The sequence below is a fragment of the Siniperca chuatsi genome, linkage group LG1 (genome assembly GCF_020085105.1).
Source record: "Siniperca chuatsi isolate FFG_IHB_CAS linkage group LG1, ASM2008510v1, whole genome shotgun sequence".
NCBI classification, from domain to species: Eukaryota; Metazoa; Chordata; class Actinopteri; order Centrarchiformes; family Sinipercidae; genus Siniperca; species Siniperca chuatsi.
Window position 1 is genome coordinate 28,916,919 of NC_058042.1, and position 13,074 is coordinate 28,929,992.

A 13,074-nucleotide genomic window follows, 5' to 3' on the forward strand; every position below is an offset into this window, starting at 1 on the left:
AGCACTTTAACTATATTTACTTCAACTTAAAAACTCAGTGGCCTTCTATAGATGATCTTAAATCAAGTCAGTTCAGAAATAAAGACCAAAATCTACTATTCAAAAGTTCGATTCAGGCTACTACAATGAGCACAAACATGAATTCAGAGGCAGCCATGGAATTATTACTATGTAGATGACACAATCAAAATGGGACACACAAATTCCATGCATACTTCAATTACTGTAACAGGGAGACACGATGATGCAAAATTTGCACAACCTTCATGCAAGATGAATAGCATAAGATCTGCCATGGTTACCATGAAACTGGCCTACATGAAGCTGCCAGTGTCTAAACATCCAATTATTCTCCTCCACAAAGAGCTTATAATGAGTATTCAAGACTGTAAGTAGAGTATTTATATACCCTTGATGCTAAACCTACAGTAACCTTTGAATATTATATTTCAGAAGTGTGGCTGGAAAATGAACATGCCATGAAGCTACGTCACAGAGCACGAGAAAGGTCTTTGATATTCTGTAATATAAATAGTTATACATGTGCATCACAAAATTAAATTGAACTGATTTTAGACAACGTTGGAATTTATGTATGAAATGTACATATGTTTATTATGTTAAATCTTATGTTGTTTGGTCTTTACAGCCTCCCAACACTGTTGCTCTGCTGTGATCTGAGATCTTTAAATTATGCATGACCATTTTTAATAAAGTCAGAGTACTGATTTTCTGTTCCCACTGGAACATCCTCATCCCAACATGACACTTTTTTATCTACTGAGGGCCAAAACAGTTAATAAGATTGGTTATACTGACACACACTCAGCCATATCTCCAGCCTGCACTGAACAATACACACACAGAATCTGCCATAATTCTTTAACAACCCAAACAAAATATTCAGATTTTAACAATATACACAGCACACAGATGGTGTGCATGGAGGAGCCATGTACCAAACACTAAAGACATCTTGCTCAAATTTCCTTACAAATTATTTTATGTGTGCAGAGTTGCTCACCCAGCAGGCAAATACTTCATAACTTCTGGCGTGGCCCCCAGCAAAGTCCGAACTGGCCCAGCTGTCACGCTGGGAAAACAGAATCAGGCGCACCTAAAGTCATTTCACAAGACCAGGCTGTTTGAAGGATCCAGATCTGTAGCAGCCATCACACCATAATATCCACTTATTTATTCAGAAAAATACTAAATTCTTCAGCCCAGCAGTTGCCGCCTGGTTTGCGGCGTTCAGAGTTACTAATCGTGTTAAACAGTAGAGAGGACATGAATCGAAAGCTATATAAACAAGCCTCTAAGCATCAGGCTGGAGGCTCAGCAGGCTCATCTCCTACCACACTGCTAAACCTCTCCATCCTTGCATGAATGTATGAAGGCTGGTGTGGGGGTCTGGGGCTGCACTGGGGAGGGAGAGCTGTTAACTCTCCTTAGAAAAAAAAGATGGAAACAAAAACATATAAACAAAAAATGACCCAAGAGAGTGCAGTGGTCTTCACTTAGAAATATATTTTTAGTTAGCAGCCACCAGAGGATTTATTTAGGGTTGTTTTGGACTCATTTACAAACAAAGTCAAAAGTATTGTGAACATCCACAATTAAAATGTACTTTTTGTGTGCCAGGTGGAATCTACTAATGCTTATGCCCAATGTACTTTATGTAAAAAAAAATGTACAGAAAGAGGCATAGTGATAGCCAACAGCTACTTAAGGACCAAAACATGGATTTGTTATTGACAGTTTTTTCCTTTGGACATAGTGTTATGGCAAGGGAACTATATGGAAAACAAATTTGAAGTGTGGCAAAAGTTGACATTTTTTTCATCTTAATCACTTTGGCAGTCAGAACTCTGAAACCTCTCTAGCTCCCAGTATTTTGATGGCAAATGACAAGCATAAATAAGGATCTCAGTGAGGTCTTACCCTGTAGTAGTCACTGCTGTAGATGTCCCTGGACATGCCGAAGTCTCCAATCTTGACCAGCAGGCCATTGCCCACCAGGCAATTGCGGGTTGCCAGATCTCTGTGAACAAAGTGCTGGGAGGCCAGGTAGACCATGCCTGAGGCAATCTGGGTGGCAATGTGCAGCATCTGGGAAAGGCCCAGCTCTCCATTGGACTGCAGCGGCTGGCCGTCTACCAGGATCATGGCGTCTGGGCCGTGGGCTCTGGGTTACAAAAAAATAACGTTGATTGATTGATGACAAATATTGATGATGGAGTTCTCTACTTTCTGTTTTAAAGAGAAACTATGTAACTCTGAACAGCTGCCACTGTGGCCAGAAGTGGTAATTATAGTCACACAAGTAGAGAAGAGTCATAAAGTCAGTGAACTGACTCAGTAATGTCAGTCATGGAGCAAGATCTATCTAAAATTTGCTAACATTAGGCAATTAAGCAAAGGTGTGTTTTATTGCTTATGAATTAAACTTTTCATTTGTAAGATGATATTTGTGTTATGTCCTCTTTTGATAACATAATATCACTTTAACAACTGGATGTAAGAACCTTTGATGTCTTTTCAGCATGGCAGACAGTAACCTGACTGCCCCTTTAATAAGTAACCCAACACTCCTTACAATGCTAATAAACCCTTATCTTGGCAGAATTGGTGCCTTTTTCTACCAATTGAGGATAGTTAGCATAATATAGAGAGACTGTTAGAAATATCAACAATTTAACTATAACCTGCAAGCGCCTTTAATTGCAATGATAAACTGTGCCTGCACTGTTTTTATTAATCCTAGGGCTGTTATACTGTGTGAGTCTTTGGTGGTTTTAGAGCAGTTTTTGCAGCATTTTCAAGCCTGTCAGGAATTTTAACCAAGGCTCAGAAATTCCATCAAAGTACTGTACATTGTACGTTCACCAGAACAAGTTGTCTCAGGCTGTCTTTCTTTCACCATCTCTCAATTTTAGTGCAATTCAATGTTCTTTGCTTTAAGTGTGTGTGTAATAGTTCAGCTCTGCTGTAGATGGATTAGTAATACTCTTCCTTAGTGTGTGTCTTTTGTCTCTCTACATCTATTTTACTTCACAGAGATCTAGTAGTGGCTGAATGAGTGCAGGCTGCCCGCCGTTTATCTGAAGGTTGAGCTGGACCCGCACATCAGATACTCACAGATATTCATTCCTACTGATTCTTGATACATCTCATTTGTTAAATGTGACCAACAGGACCAATAGACCAAAAATCAGCTACGTCTTGCACCTTGCATGAAAGAATTTCATCATACACGACATTGCCTTTCATTTCAGGAATGATTTCCCAACAGAAAGTCTTCACGCACTCTTGAATCCACACACACACACACACACACCCACACTCAATTGTAACATGTCATCTTTTCAACTATTGCTCAAACTTCAAAAACAAGATAGACCACACACACACACACACACACACACACACACACACACACTGCTGCTGTCAACGCACTTGAAACAACACACTTCTATCCCAGACTCCTCGTGTGCACACTGACATCAACCCCAGTGAAGCTTCCCATTACCAAAGCGCTCGCTGTACCGGCATTGTGTCGCTTTTGTTGAGACTTATCAGAGGTCACTTCCCTCGGTACAGTCTGACATTATGGAACAAAAGCACTAAAGCACTCATGTTTGCTAACCCAGAAAGCTGTGAAGTTGGCTGGATATTGTATCGGCAGCAGGAATTTGACAGAAGATTACTACTTTTCTTGAACTCTCACTGAAGTTTTATATTTACATACTGTCAATGAGTTGGTGGACACTTCCATCTAAAAGTCCAACCAGTACCCTGCGTGAAAATACTTCTAGCACAGGTGGCACACACACACATTTGCATTGTTATTAGGCTTTCATCCACTTTAGTTTTCTACTGTCTGTTAATATGATGAATTTCTAATTTGCTCAGCCAGTGCGAGCCTGGTACATTAAGGTTAAATTGACTTAACCTTCAGTGAAAAACTGACCTGAGGAATTTGTTGAGGTCTCCATGCTTCATGTATTCAAAACCATGATTAGAGGGTCTCCGTCTACACACACTCCGTAGAATTTAACGATGTGGTCGTGCTGCAGGTTGGTCAGCAGCTCTGCCTCCCTCTGGAAGTCCTTTCTTGCCGACAGGTTGGGATCTTTCAGTGTCTGAAAGGGAAAACGAAAAAGTCAGATTAACACATTCAGAAAAGGTAAACATTAGAATGGATGGTTAGGTCAGTCATAATGCGCAGATAAGGCCAGCCCCAGTTCAAAGGCTCAGAAAATGCAGCCCCCTTTTTCTCTGACTTTGGCGAGAAATCAACCACTATATCCTTTGCAGCCCTTAGTAAGATTTACAGTCATTTGTCTAATGGTAAATTCCAGTCGGTGTTCATGGGAGCAAGGCATAAACTCCACTGTTTTTTCTTGTTAGCAAGAGGTAACAGATAAATGGAAGGAATATTATAATACTGGTACATTAATTGCTCTTTGTTCATTTGTGAAAGCAAAACAAAGAGGCCATATGAGGCTAACTTCCTGGACATGAACTCGGAAATTTTGGACTTTACAAATTACAAAAAAAGACCACTTGAACACACCGTTACTTTCTGTCTCTGTGAGTTTAAAGACCAAAACTTTGTCTCCTGTAGAATGGGCATATAATAAACCCTGTCGTTGGTTCAGCCTAGATCTCCGATCCTTCCAGGAACACACCTTCTTGGGCCGCATCCTTCAAAGTGTCTGGTCCCTAAGTTACAACCTGTGCTCTTCTTCTTTCTCCCGCTTTCCTCTATAACCCAATTAGTTAGGTCCTCTTTGCTTTGAAGCATCCACTCAGTACACCCAATTTATCCTTCAATTTGTAGCCATGCTAGTGTCGTGGTTCTAAGGATAACAATGGTCGTTTGGTCGGTCCACCACTTTGGTCCAGAAATATCTAGACAACTATTACATGGATTGCCTTGAAATCTAATACACAGACATCCACGGTCCCCAGAGGATGAATCCCACTGACTTGTTGATTAGCTGACTTTTCCTCTAGCGCCACCTCAAGGTTGGCAATTTTGTTTTTGAGTGAAATGGCTCGACAACTGCTGGATGGATTACCATGAAATGTGGTACATATATTCAAATCCCCAGTAAATCCTAATTATTTTGGTCATCCCCTGACTTTTCATCTACTTCCACTAGCAGGCCAAAATTTCAATTTCTCCAATCTTTTGTAAAATACCTGCAAAACAAATGAAATTCCCATCAGCCTCAGCTGCACCAACACATCTGTGTTTAGTGCTAATTAAAAAGTGCCAGCATGCTAAACTAACATGGAGAACACGCTAAACGCTACCTCCTAAACTTCAGCATGTTAGCATTGCCACTAAGCGCATGTAGCATGCTGACATTAGCATTCAGCTCAAAGCACTGCTGTAGCCTCACAGAGCCTCTAGTGTGATTGAAGACTCTTAGTCTTGTTGTTCTGGGTGTGGTGGATCCAAACACTGTCCTCTGAACTCTTCTTTTATACCAAATCATCTGTTCCCTTTTGTCACTGCCTCCAGCTCATGTTGTTGATGCGCTTGTTTGTCCACCTCCTCCTCTATCCCCACCAGCATCAGCACCAGCTCCGGCGAATAGAGAAGATAACATGGGAAATCAGTTGCTGTTCGATTATCAGGTTCTCCTGATAGTTGATGGTAAACACAACATTGAGTTTACACCAAATTCCGTTAAATGTCCTTTGTTTTTATCAATAAAGTTTTGAAACTGTGATGTAGTCTTTCCTGATTGAACAGCATTTCCTCTATTGTTTAGTAATACAGTATGTGGCTATGCAATATGTCCACCTAATAATTCTGTTCATAGTTTCTAGGTCAGTAATTACTACAGCTGTAATGTTCAGGGAGTTCAGGTGCAGCTGGCTGGAACAACTGTACACAAAACAAATTGATCTGATTGGTATAAGGATCAAACAGGGTGTGCCTTGAACTCCTTTGAAGTGGAGTATACATGAAATATCAAATATTAATGGGATGTCAGTTGAAGCCACCAGTATCAGAAAAAAATATCAAATAACAGCAATCATGTGCCTTGTAGCCTCTATTGGAGGAAAAAAGACTCTTGACACTACCTAAGCAAAAGAAAATACAGCAAGTTGCTTCTCTTGATCTCCATGGCCTTGAGTTCTGCTATCTCAGCCTGCCGTGCTGCTGACGTTATTACAGATGGAAAGACCTTGAGATGGAAATACATTTACTCATATGTGCTCTTCTGGCAGTGAAGTGCTGGAGGTGGTTGAGATGTACAGCAGAGTAGGTAAAATGGCCATGAAATTCTATTACCAAATCAAACCGCACTCTTAAGGAAATGTTTCTTGTCTGGGCGTCCCTCCAAAACAATACCTTCAAAGTGCCCGACTACAATAAATTGAGGGAAAGCGCTGCAATGAATTTTCCCTTTGTTGACCTTTAAGTGTATTCAGAGAGCCTCCTTCTGCTTTATCGCAGACAGGAACATGTTCAGATGAAAATGCACATTGCATTGTCGTTAGGACACTGTAGAGGAGGCTTATTATAAAACAGATTAACATTTCTTTTGTTAATCCTGTAATACTAAGAAAAGGAAATGACAGCCAAACACGCCCTCATCTTCATCTTAGCTCTTCCACTAACTTCTCCTGTTGTCAAGGTCAAGGTGGTTTTCTGACTGTAATTCCTTTTCCTGGGTAAGTTTGCTGATTCGGCAACCTCATATTCAGCATCACCCTGCTTCACATTCATACAGTTCCTTTCACAGTACTCAACTTAATGTTGAGTACTGTGAAAGCACTGAGCCACCACGCAGGGGCAATGGTTCTAAATGCTTTGAACTATTTAAAACAAAGCATCAAGTTCACTGGGGTATTAACTTTGCTCGACAGTAATTGCTGGTCCCTCGGCTGATACTTCGACAGGTTTTGAATGGGTACAAAGACAGGTAGAGGTTGGGGCACCCAGCCCCAGAGGCCTCACCCACCAAACACAACACTCTTTTATCTCCTTTTTATCTACATTGTGTCTCAGGTTACAGAGTTACAGGTTACATGGCTCGTGGTGATGATGGATCTGAGGCTGAGCATTTTGTAAAATAGGTTACTACTGCTCAGTCTGAGCTTTTATTGGCAATGAAGCATCTGTACTCACGCTGCTTGCTATGCATTATGTTATTATGTGACAATACAGATATCGCCATGTTGGCAGGTTCCTTTCATCTGTGGCTTTGTTATCTATGTTCTCTAAATTCATTTGCATTGTGCATAGTAGTTTTATGTGAATTTATGCCCCTTAAAATGTTTGGGTGAAGCAGACTGGATGTAGCTCTTTATCAAGAAGTGGCAGCAGTGTAGAAGTGAGTGAATAAGTGAGTGTCATTTTAATCATTCAGTCATATAAGTGTTGGGACCACTGGCACTCCACAGATGAATTTGTTAATTTGTGGGACTTTAACTGAACTTTTAATATGAGACTGCATGCTTTTTTGATCTGCAAACAAAGCCATTGAACTCAGTCTCCCACAATCCTCCAGGTACTACTGTAGGAGTGAACTCCCCCCATGGACCCAGCTTATAGCTACCGTTGATCATTTTGACCTGTGACCTGCAATGTCACCAGTATATGTATTGCATAAGTATTGATTTGGTTCATTGAGTTTTATTGTTGTGATGTGCTTCCCTCTGTTAGGATTTGGTAGCCACATGCTAAGTTGATGTTAGTTAATAATATGCTTCACACAGACAGTGTCTTTGCATGCTAACTAACTCTCCTTTAACTGGGCACTATTATCCTACACCGATCACACACATACACTCCAATTTAACCCACACTCTTTCTGAAACATGGCCTTGGCCGCCATTTTGAATGAACTTTCTATGTCTGATGCCATGGGGCATATCTGACTCAGCAGCCATTTTGAATAAGTTCCTTTTATTTAATGTCATATGGCCTTAGCCACCATTTTGTATTAGTTTCCTTTCTTTAAGGTCATGCAGTCAACACACTTTGATTTTTGTACAGATTAAACAAACAAGATATAATGTGTTAATTAGTGAGCTTTAGAGATGTTGGCAGGAAGATTTTGTTAGTTTTGGACAGAGCCAGGCTAGCTGTTTCCCAGTGTTTCCAGTCCTAGCTTTGTATTTATTGTATAGATATGGGAGTGGTGTCAATCTTCTCATCCAACTCTCCACAAGAAAGTGAATAAGCGTATTACCCAAAACGTCAAACGATTCTTTTAATGCTGTTTATAACACACATACACACACAACCACACAGTGAAGACATACCTTGACAGCCACCAGCATCTTGTCCTTGGTAGGGCTGAGGTTGTAACACTCTGCCAGGAAGACTTTCCCGAACGCTCCTTCACCCAACTCCCTTTTCAGGATGATGTCTCTCCGCTTTATATGCTGGACAACTAAACCACAGACAGGCAGGGAGAGAAAGAAAAAAAAGTGACAAGAGTCATAATTTAAAAACCATTCCTCAGATATTAAGCGTACATTTTTTTTGGGACATAAAACAATGCTATATTTGCAGAAAAAATATGTTTAGAAGGAGAATTTCAAATGAATATTTTGTCATTCATCTCTAAAACATGGGAATGAACAAATGCAAAAGAGGAAAAGCAGAGAGAGTGAATATAAGGGAGGGATAGCCAGACAGTGTCAGATTGTAAGCAAAGAGAGAGAGTTTCAGTGTACTGGCAGCTGTATGTACTTTGTAGTAGTTTATATTCTAGTCAAGATCTCAAGTTTCTAAAGACACAGTATCAAATATGTCATGCTGAATTACAAGGAAGTGTGTACAAAATAATGCATAAGACATCTTAAATTCTCTGTTTAACGGTGAATCCAAAAAAAACCCATCTTGACTATTTGAATATTATATAATAATATATAATATGAGTGTGATACAGCTTGAGTGAAGTGCTTAAAAAAGCAGTTACAGAATATATATTGTCAAACTGTAAAAAATGTTTTTCCAACTTTGAGTCTACTTAAGAGAGAATATTGGGAACATTAGGGTTCAAGTGGTTATAAATCTCCAAAATGCAAATAAACTGTGAGATGACATTGGACCGGCCGAGCTGCAAATGTCTTATCTGGATTCCTTGGTTTTACTGTTGGCATTGAAACAACACAGCTGGACATTTTCTAATGAGAACAGAATTGTTAAATGTCTATTTCTGAAAAATCTCTGTGAGGAAAATAAAACAACTAGCTGAGCAGAGTGAGAAAAACAGGCCCTCTGTCTCTCTCTATACTTCTTATTCTATTTTTCTCACTCTAACAGGATCATTTTAGAGTTACAGGACAGTTAATTTTGGACATCGCGACCTTCAACCTTTGATTTCCCTTCTTGTTATTGGTTGCAATGTTTTTGATCACAGAATTTAAGCTTTTTTCTTCTATTGATTAACAAAACTGTTGAATCTTGCAAGTTGACCACACTCATGAGAGTAAGAGGCAGAATAAGTGAGAAAGAGGAAAAAAGAGAACTAGTGAGACAGAAAGTATGAAGCCTGGTAGGTATGAGGGGTAAAATGTTTCCCCCTGATACCTGCCAGGCTCAGTATGAAAGAGTTGGGAAAGTGTAGGAGTAGGAGTTGTTGGCTCCTGAACAGAACTGCTCTTCATGCCTCACTCTGAATAAAACATGACAGCATGTAGTTTTACCATGGAACCTCTACTGCTTCTATAAATGTAACAATAATACACACACATATATTTATACATAGTTTCCAACAACACATTTAGATAAAGATAAGAGGCACTACGTGAGTGCTAAACACCACAATATACAATGTCAGACGTCATTGCTCAAGCTGTACAGTAGCTGTCTCTGCTTTAAAATATGAATGAAATAAAGCAAGCATGTTTAATCCTTAGCAACAGGAATTAAATCATAAATTAGAAATTAAATTAAATGTGCCTTAAGAATAAAATTAAATTCTAATGCTTACAATCAGTATCCAATATGTGTCTAACAATAACTACTTCAACAGTACATATGCCACCAATTTAAAGAAGTCATTATGTTATTTTTTATGCCCCAGAACAGATTATTCAGTGTTGATTAATGAATGAATGAATGAATGAATGAATGAAAATGAGATAATAAAATGAATTATCAAAAGAAGGAACCAGAATTTAAATCTCAAATCTTAAAATCAAGCTAAATCTATTGGTCTTATGAAGCAGTCACATTTGACAGTGGCATCTCTAATTCAAGGCTCATCTTTTATCTTTAGGAGAGAGTCGTGTACTCTATGTTGGCAGGTATTGACGTAACTGTCCTTGGACAATTATGTGCTATTATGTACAAAAGTGTATTTCTTCAGCTGTTTCAGCTGGCTCTTGACTACAGACCACAATGCTGCTGAGACATCATGCATTATTTTCACAATATTCAGGCTTCCTAATGCATTCTGGTTTGCCAAGTCAAGTCTAATGCATCCTTGGCAGAAAAGTAAACTTCAAGGCTCTTTATCCATCCTCCATCTGTGTGTTCTTTGTGTTGTTAACGTACACACATATACAGTTAGCAATGATAATGGTGGCAGAATTATCATTTGAAATTAAACGGGTCCTTGATTTTAGACAGAGGTAAACAAAAGCAGCGTCTCATTTCTAACCAGCGACCATCAATTTTGTTGGCTTAAATGACAACTGTCGTTGGTAATTAGGCTAGCTAGCTAGCTAATGTTAGCTTCATGAGTTGGCTGAAAACGTAGTCTCCAGCTCCCGTTTTAATGTTTCCAGCTGACTCGTTTTCAAACAAGAAGCCTGTAAAAAGGACTTAAATATGCACATGATGGCTACATACAAGATATCGTGCTAAAAGACTGAGACCAAAGCTGCATGTACCAAGCAAAAAGTCAGCCTCTTCATCAGCTAATGGTCCATTTAGAACACATAATAGTATATAATAAAATAATAGCATTGTTCTTGTATTGCAGTATAAAGCTTTCATTCTAAAAACAACTCTTTTTGGCTGTTTAGCTTGCATACTTGGATATGCAGAGGTTAGAGTTATGCCTTATAGTTTGTATTTTCGCTGAACTGAACATTTGGCCGTGTTTCAATTCAGTGGGACTACACAGTCGGAACTTCGGTCAAGCACTGAACGATTTGGTGAACAAATCCTTTTAATGAACTGATTCTAATGATTCATTACACTGAAAATAACTGCTTTGTCCATCACTACTCTTACTAAAGCCTCATGCACACAACTTGAACATGCAGAGAAAAGCTTGACAGTCTGCACTGCCTAGTCAAGGTTACTAAGCAATGATTGGACAACCACTGTTCGGGGGGAGGGGTTTGCAAACAGTCAATTTACTGTATCTAAGGTGTGATTAGTTACTGCACCACAATTTTCCTCCCCCTCCAGGTCAAAGTTCATTTATCTGAACATTTCCCTTCGCGCTGCCTGCCAAACTCTTGCCACCTGTGATCCTGTTATGCAACTTGAAAATGCTGTGAGATAATAAATGGGAGGCAGAGGCTCCATTTATTTATTGCATTATTTGTTGTGGCTTTACCCAAGAGGAGTTCACCAAATGGTGTAATCTCTGAAATGTTTCCTCATTCATAGACACAGATTACTAGTTCGGTCTCACCATTCCTCTGGGTTTTTTTGTTTTTTGTAATTTCTCCAGAATCACCAGACCATCTGGTCGTGAACATGTTGAGAAGGTGATTCATAAAAAATGTCACCTGCTCCTCTGGTGTTTCCGTCAGACGGTATCTTAACCACCATTTCTGATATCAGTGTTAAATATGAAGAACTGTCCCAGTTTTAAAGTAGATCAGAACAGAAGTGTCTGCAGAAACTGGCAGCCAGTTTGCCGGGTGAGAGCCCCACCAGGGACACTAACACATCACTGCTGTCAAAGCTTCATTCTCTAAAAATCTTCTTTCCTAGAGTTGAGAAAAACATCCTTAAGTCGATACACATACATTTTAATTCAAAATGTGTTTTGACTGGATTCCGTAGGCCAAATGTCTTGACACTTTCTCAGCTGATAAAGGAAAAGTGATTTTTTTTTCTCAAGTCTGAATGAAGAGTTTCCAGACTTAACATCTATTCCCCGCTGAATCCTATCTCTACCTCTTTACTTTTGTCCTTTCTTTAAGAAATCTTTATCCTTATCTTTTACTTCTTATTACTTACTTCTTTTTCTGTGCACTCCTCCATCATTCATGATCATTAGAGGATCAGTGTTGGCCTTACTATCGCTTGCCTGTCATGCTGAAGATCCAGCTATTGAAGCTTATTCTGTGGTTGCACCCGTCATTAAGCTTCTCTGGTTGAGATAGTTGGTGAAATGCCACAAATGTAAAAAATGTGAAGGTTGTCATCTATCAGCAGGTGGGGGCTCATTTTAACCGCACAATGCACAATTTCTAACTTTTCCTCAAAAGTTAGTATTTGATGCAATGTAAACTTGACTTTTATTTATCTTCCCCTTTGCAGTGAGGTGAGGTGATATTTCATTGATGGATTTCTTATCTCATATTTGGAATTTGCATCTGTTTTATCACATTTTATCAGTTTCATTTAGCTACACTTCTCTATCTCTGTCGTTATGTAAATTAACTAAACTGAAGCACACTAATTGTTAAAGTAACTGCACTATTTTAACATTTCACTCTTCTGTTTGACATGTTTGCCTTGGCTGCTCCGCATTGTACTAATCACATAGAGGTAGTCCACCTTCACTGGATGCTACATGAACTTTTTCTGCACTTTTACTCCAGGAAATGTTTGTAGAAATCCCTTGTTGCTCTCTTTAAGACATTAGAAGTTACAAGCTGTGATCTGGTTTATTTCAGGTTACATTTCATTCAGAAAGCCAAAATATGCCTTAACTGTAGATGTCAAAATGTCTCAAGAAAACAAATAATTAAATGTAACAAGCTATGTGGACTCTTCATAGTAGCAGAACACTAGCGTCACTTTATTTCCAGTAAGATGAACATCGCTGCTAATTTAGCAACTTTGTCACCAGATTTTGGAAACTTTTCAAACCCATTTAGAGACTTTAATTAAAAAGAGAGACC

General features: G+C 39.1%; 1 protein-coding gene across 1 annotated transcript in view; it reads right to left on the minus strand.

Annotated features, from left to right (window-relative positions):
- ntrk3b (neurotrophic tyrosine kinase, receptor, type 3b) overlaps nucleotides 1-13,074 on the minus strand; it is a 179,224-nt gene that overhangs the window by 14,284 nt on the left and 151,866 nt on the right. Inside the window, 5 exon segments of the mRNA XM_044200637.1 lie at nucleotides 1,025-1,093; nucleotides 1,942-2,185; nucleotides 3,971-4,013; nucleotides 4,016-4,142; nucleotides 8,293-8,423. Of these exon segments, the coding sequence (XP_044056572.1) occupies nucleotides 1,025-1,093; nucleotides 1,942-2,185; nucleotides 3,971-4,013; nucleotides 4,016-4,142; nucleotides 8,293-8,423 (614 nt within the window).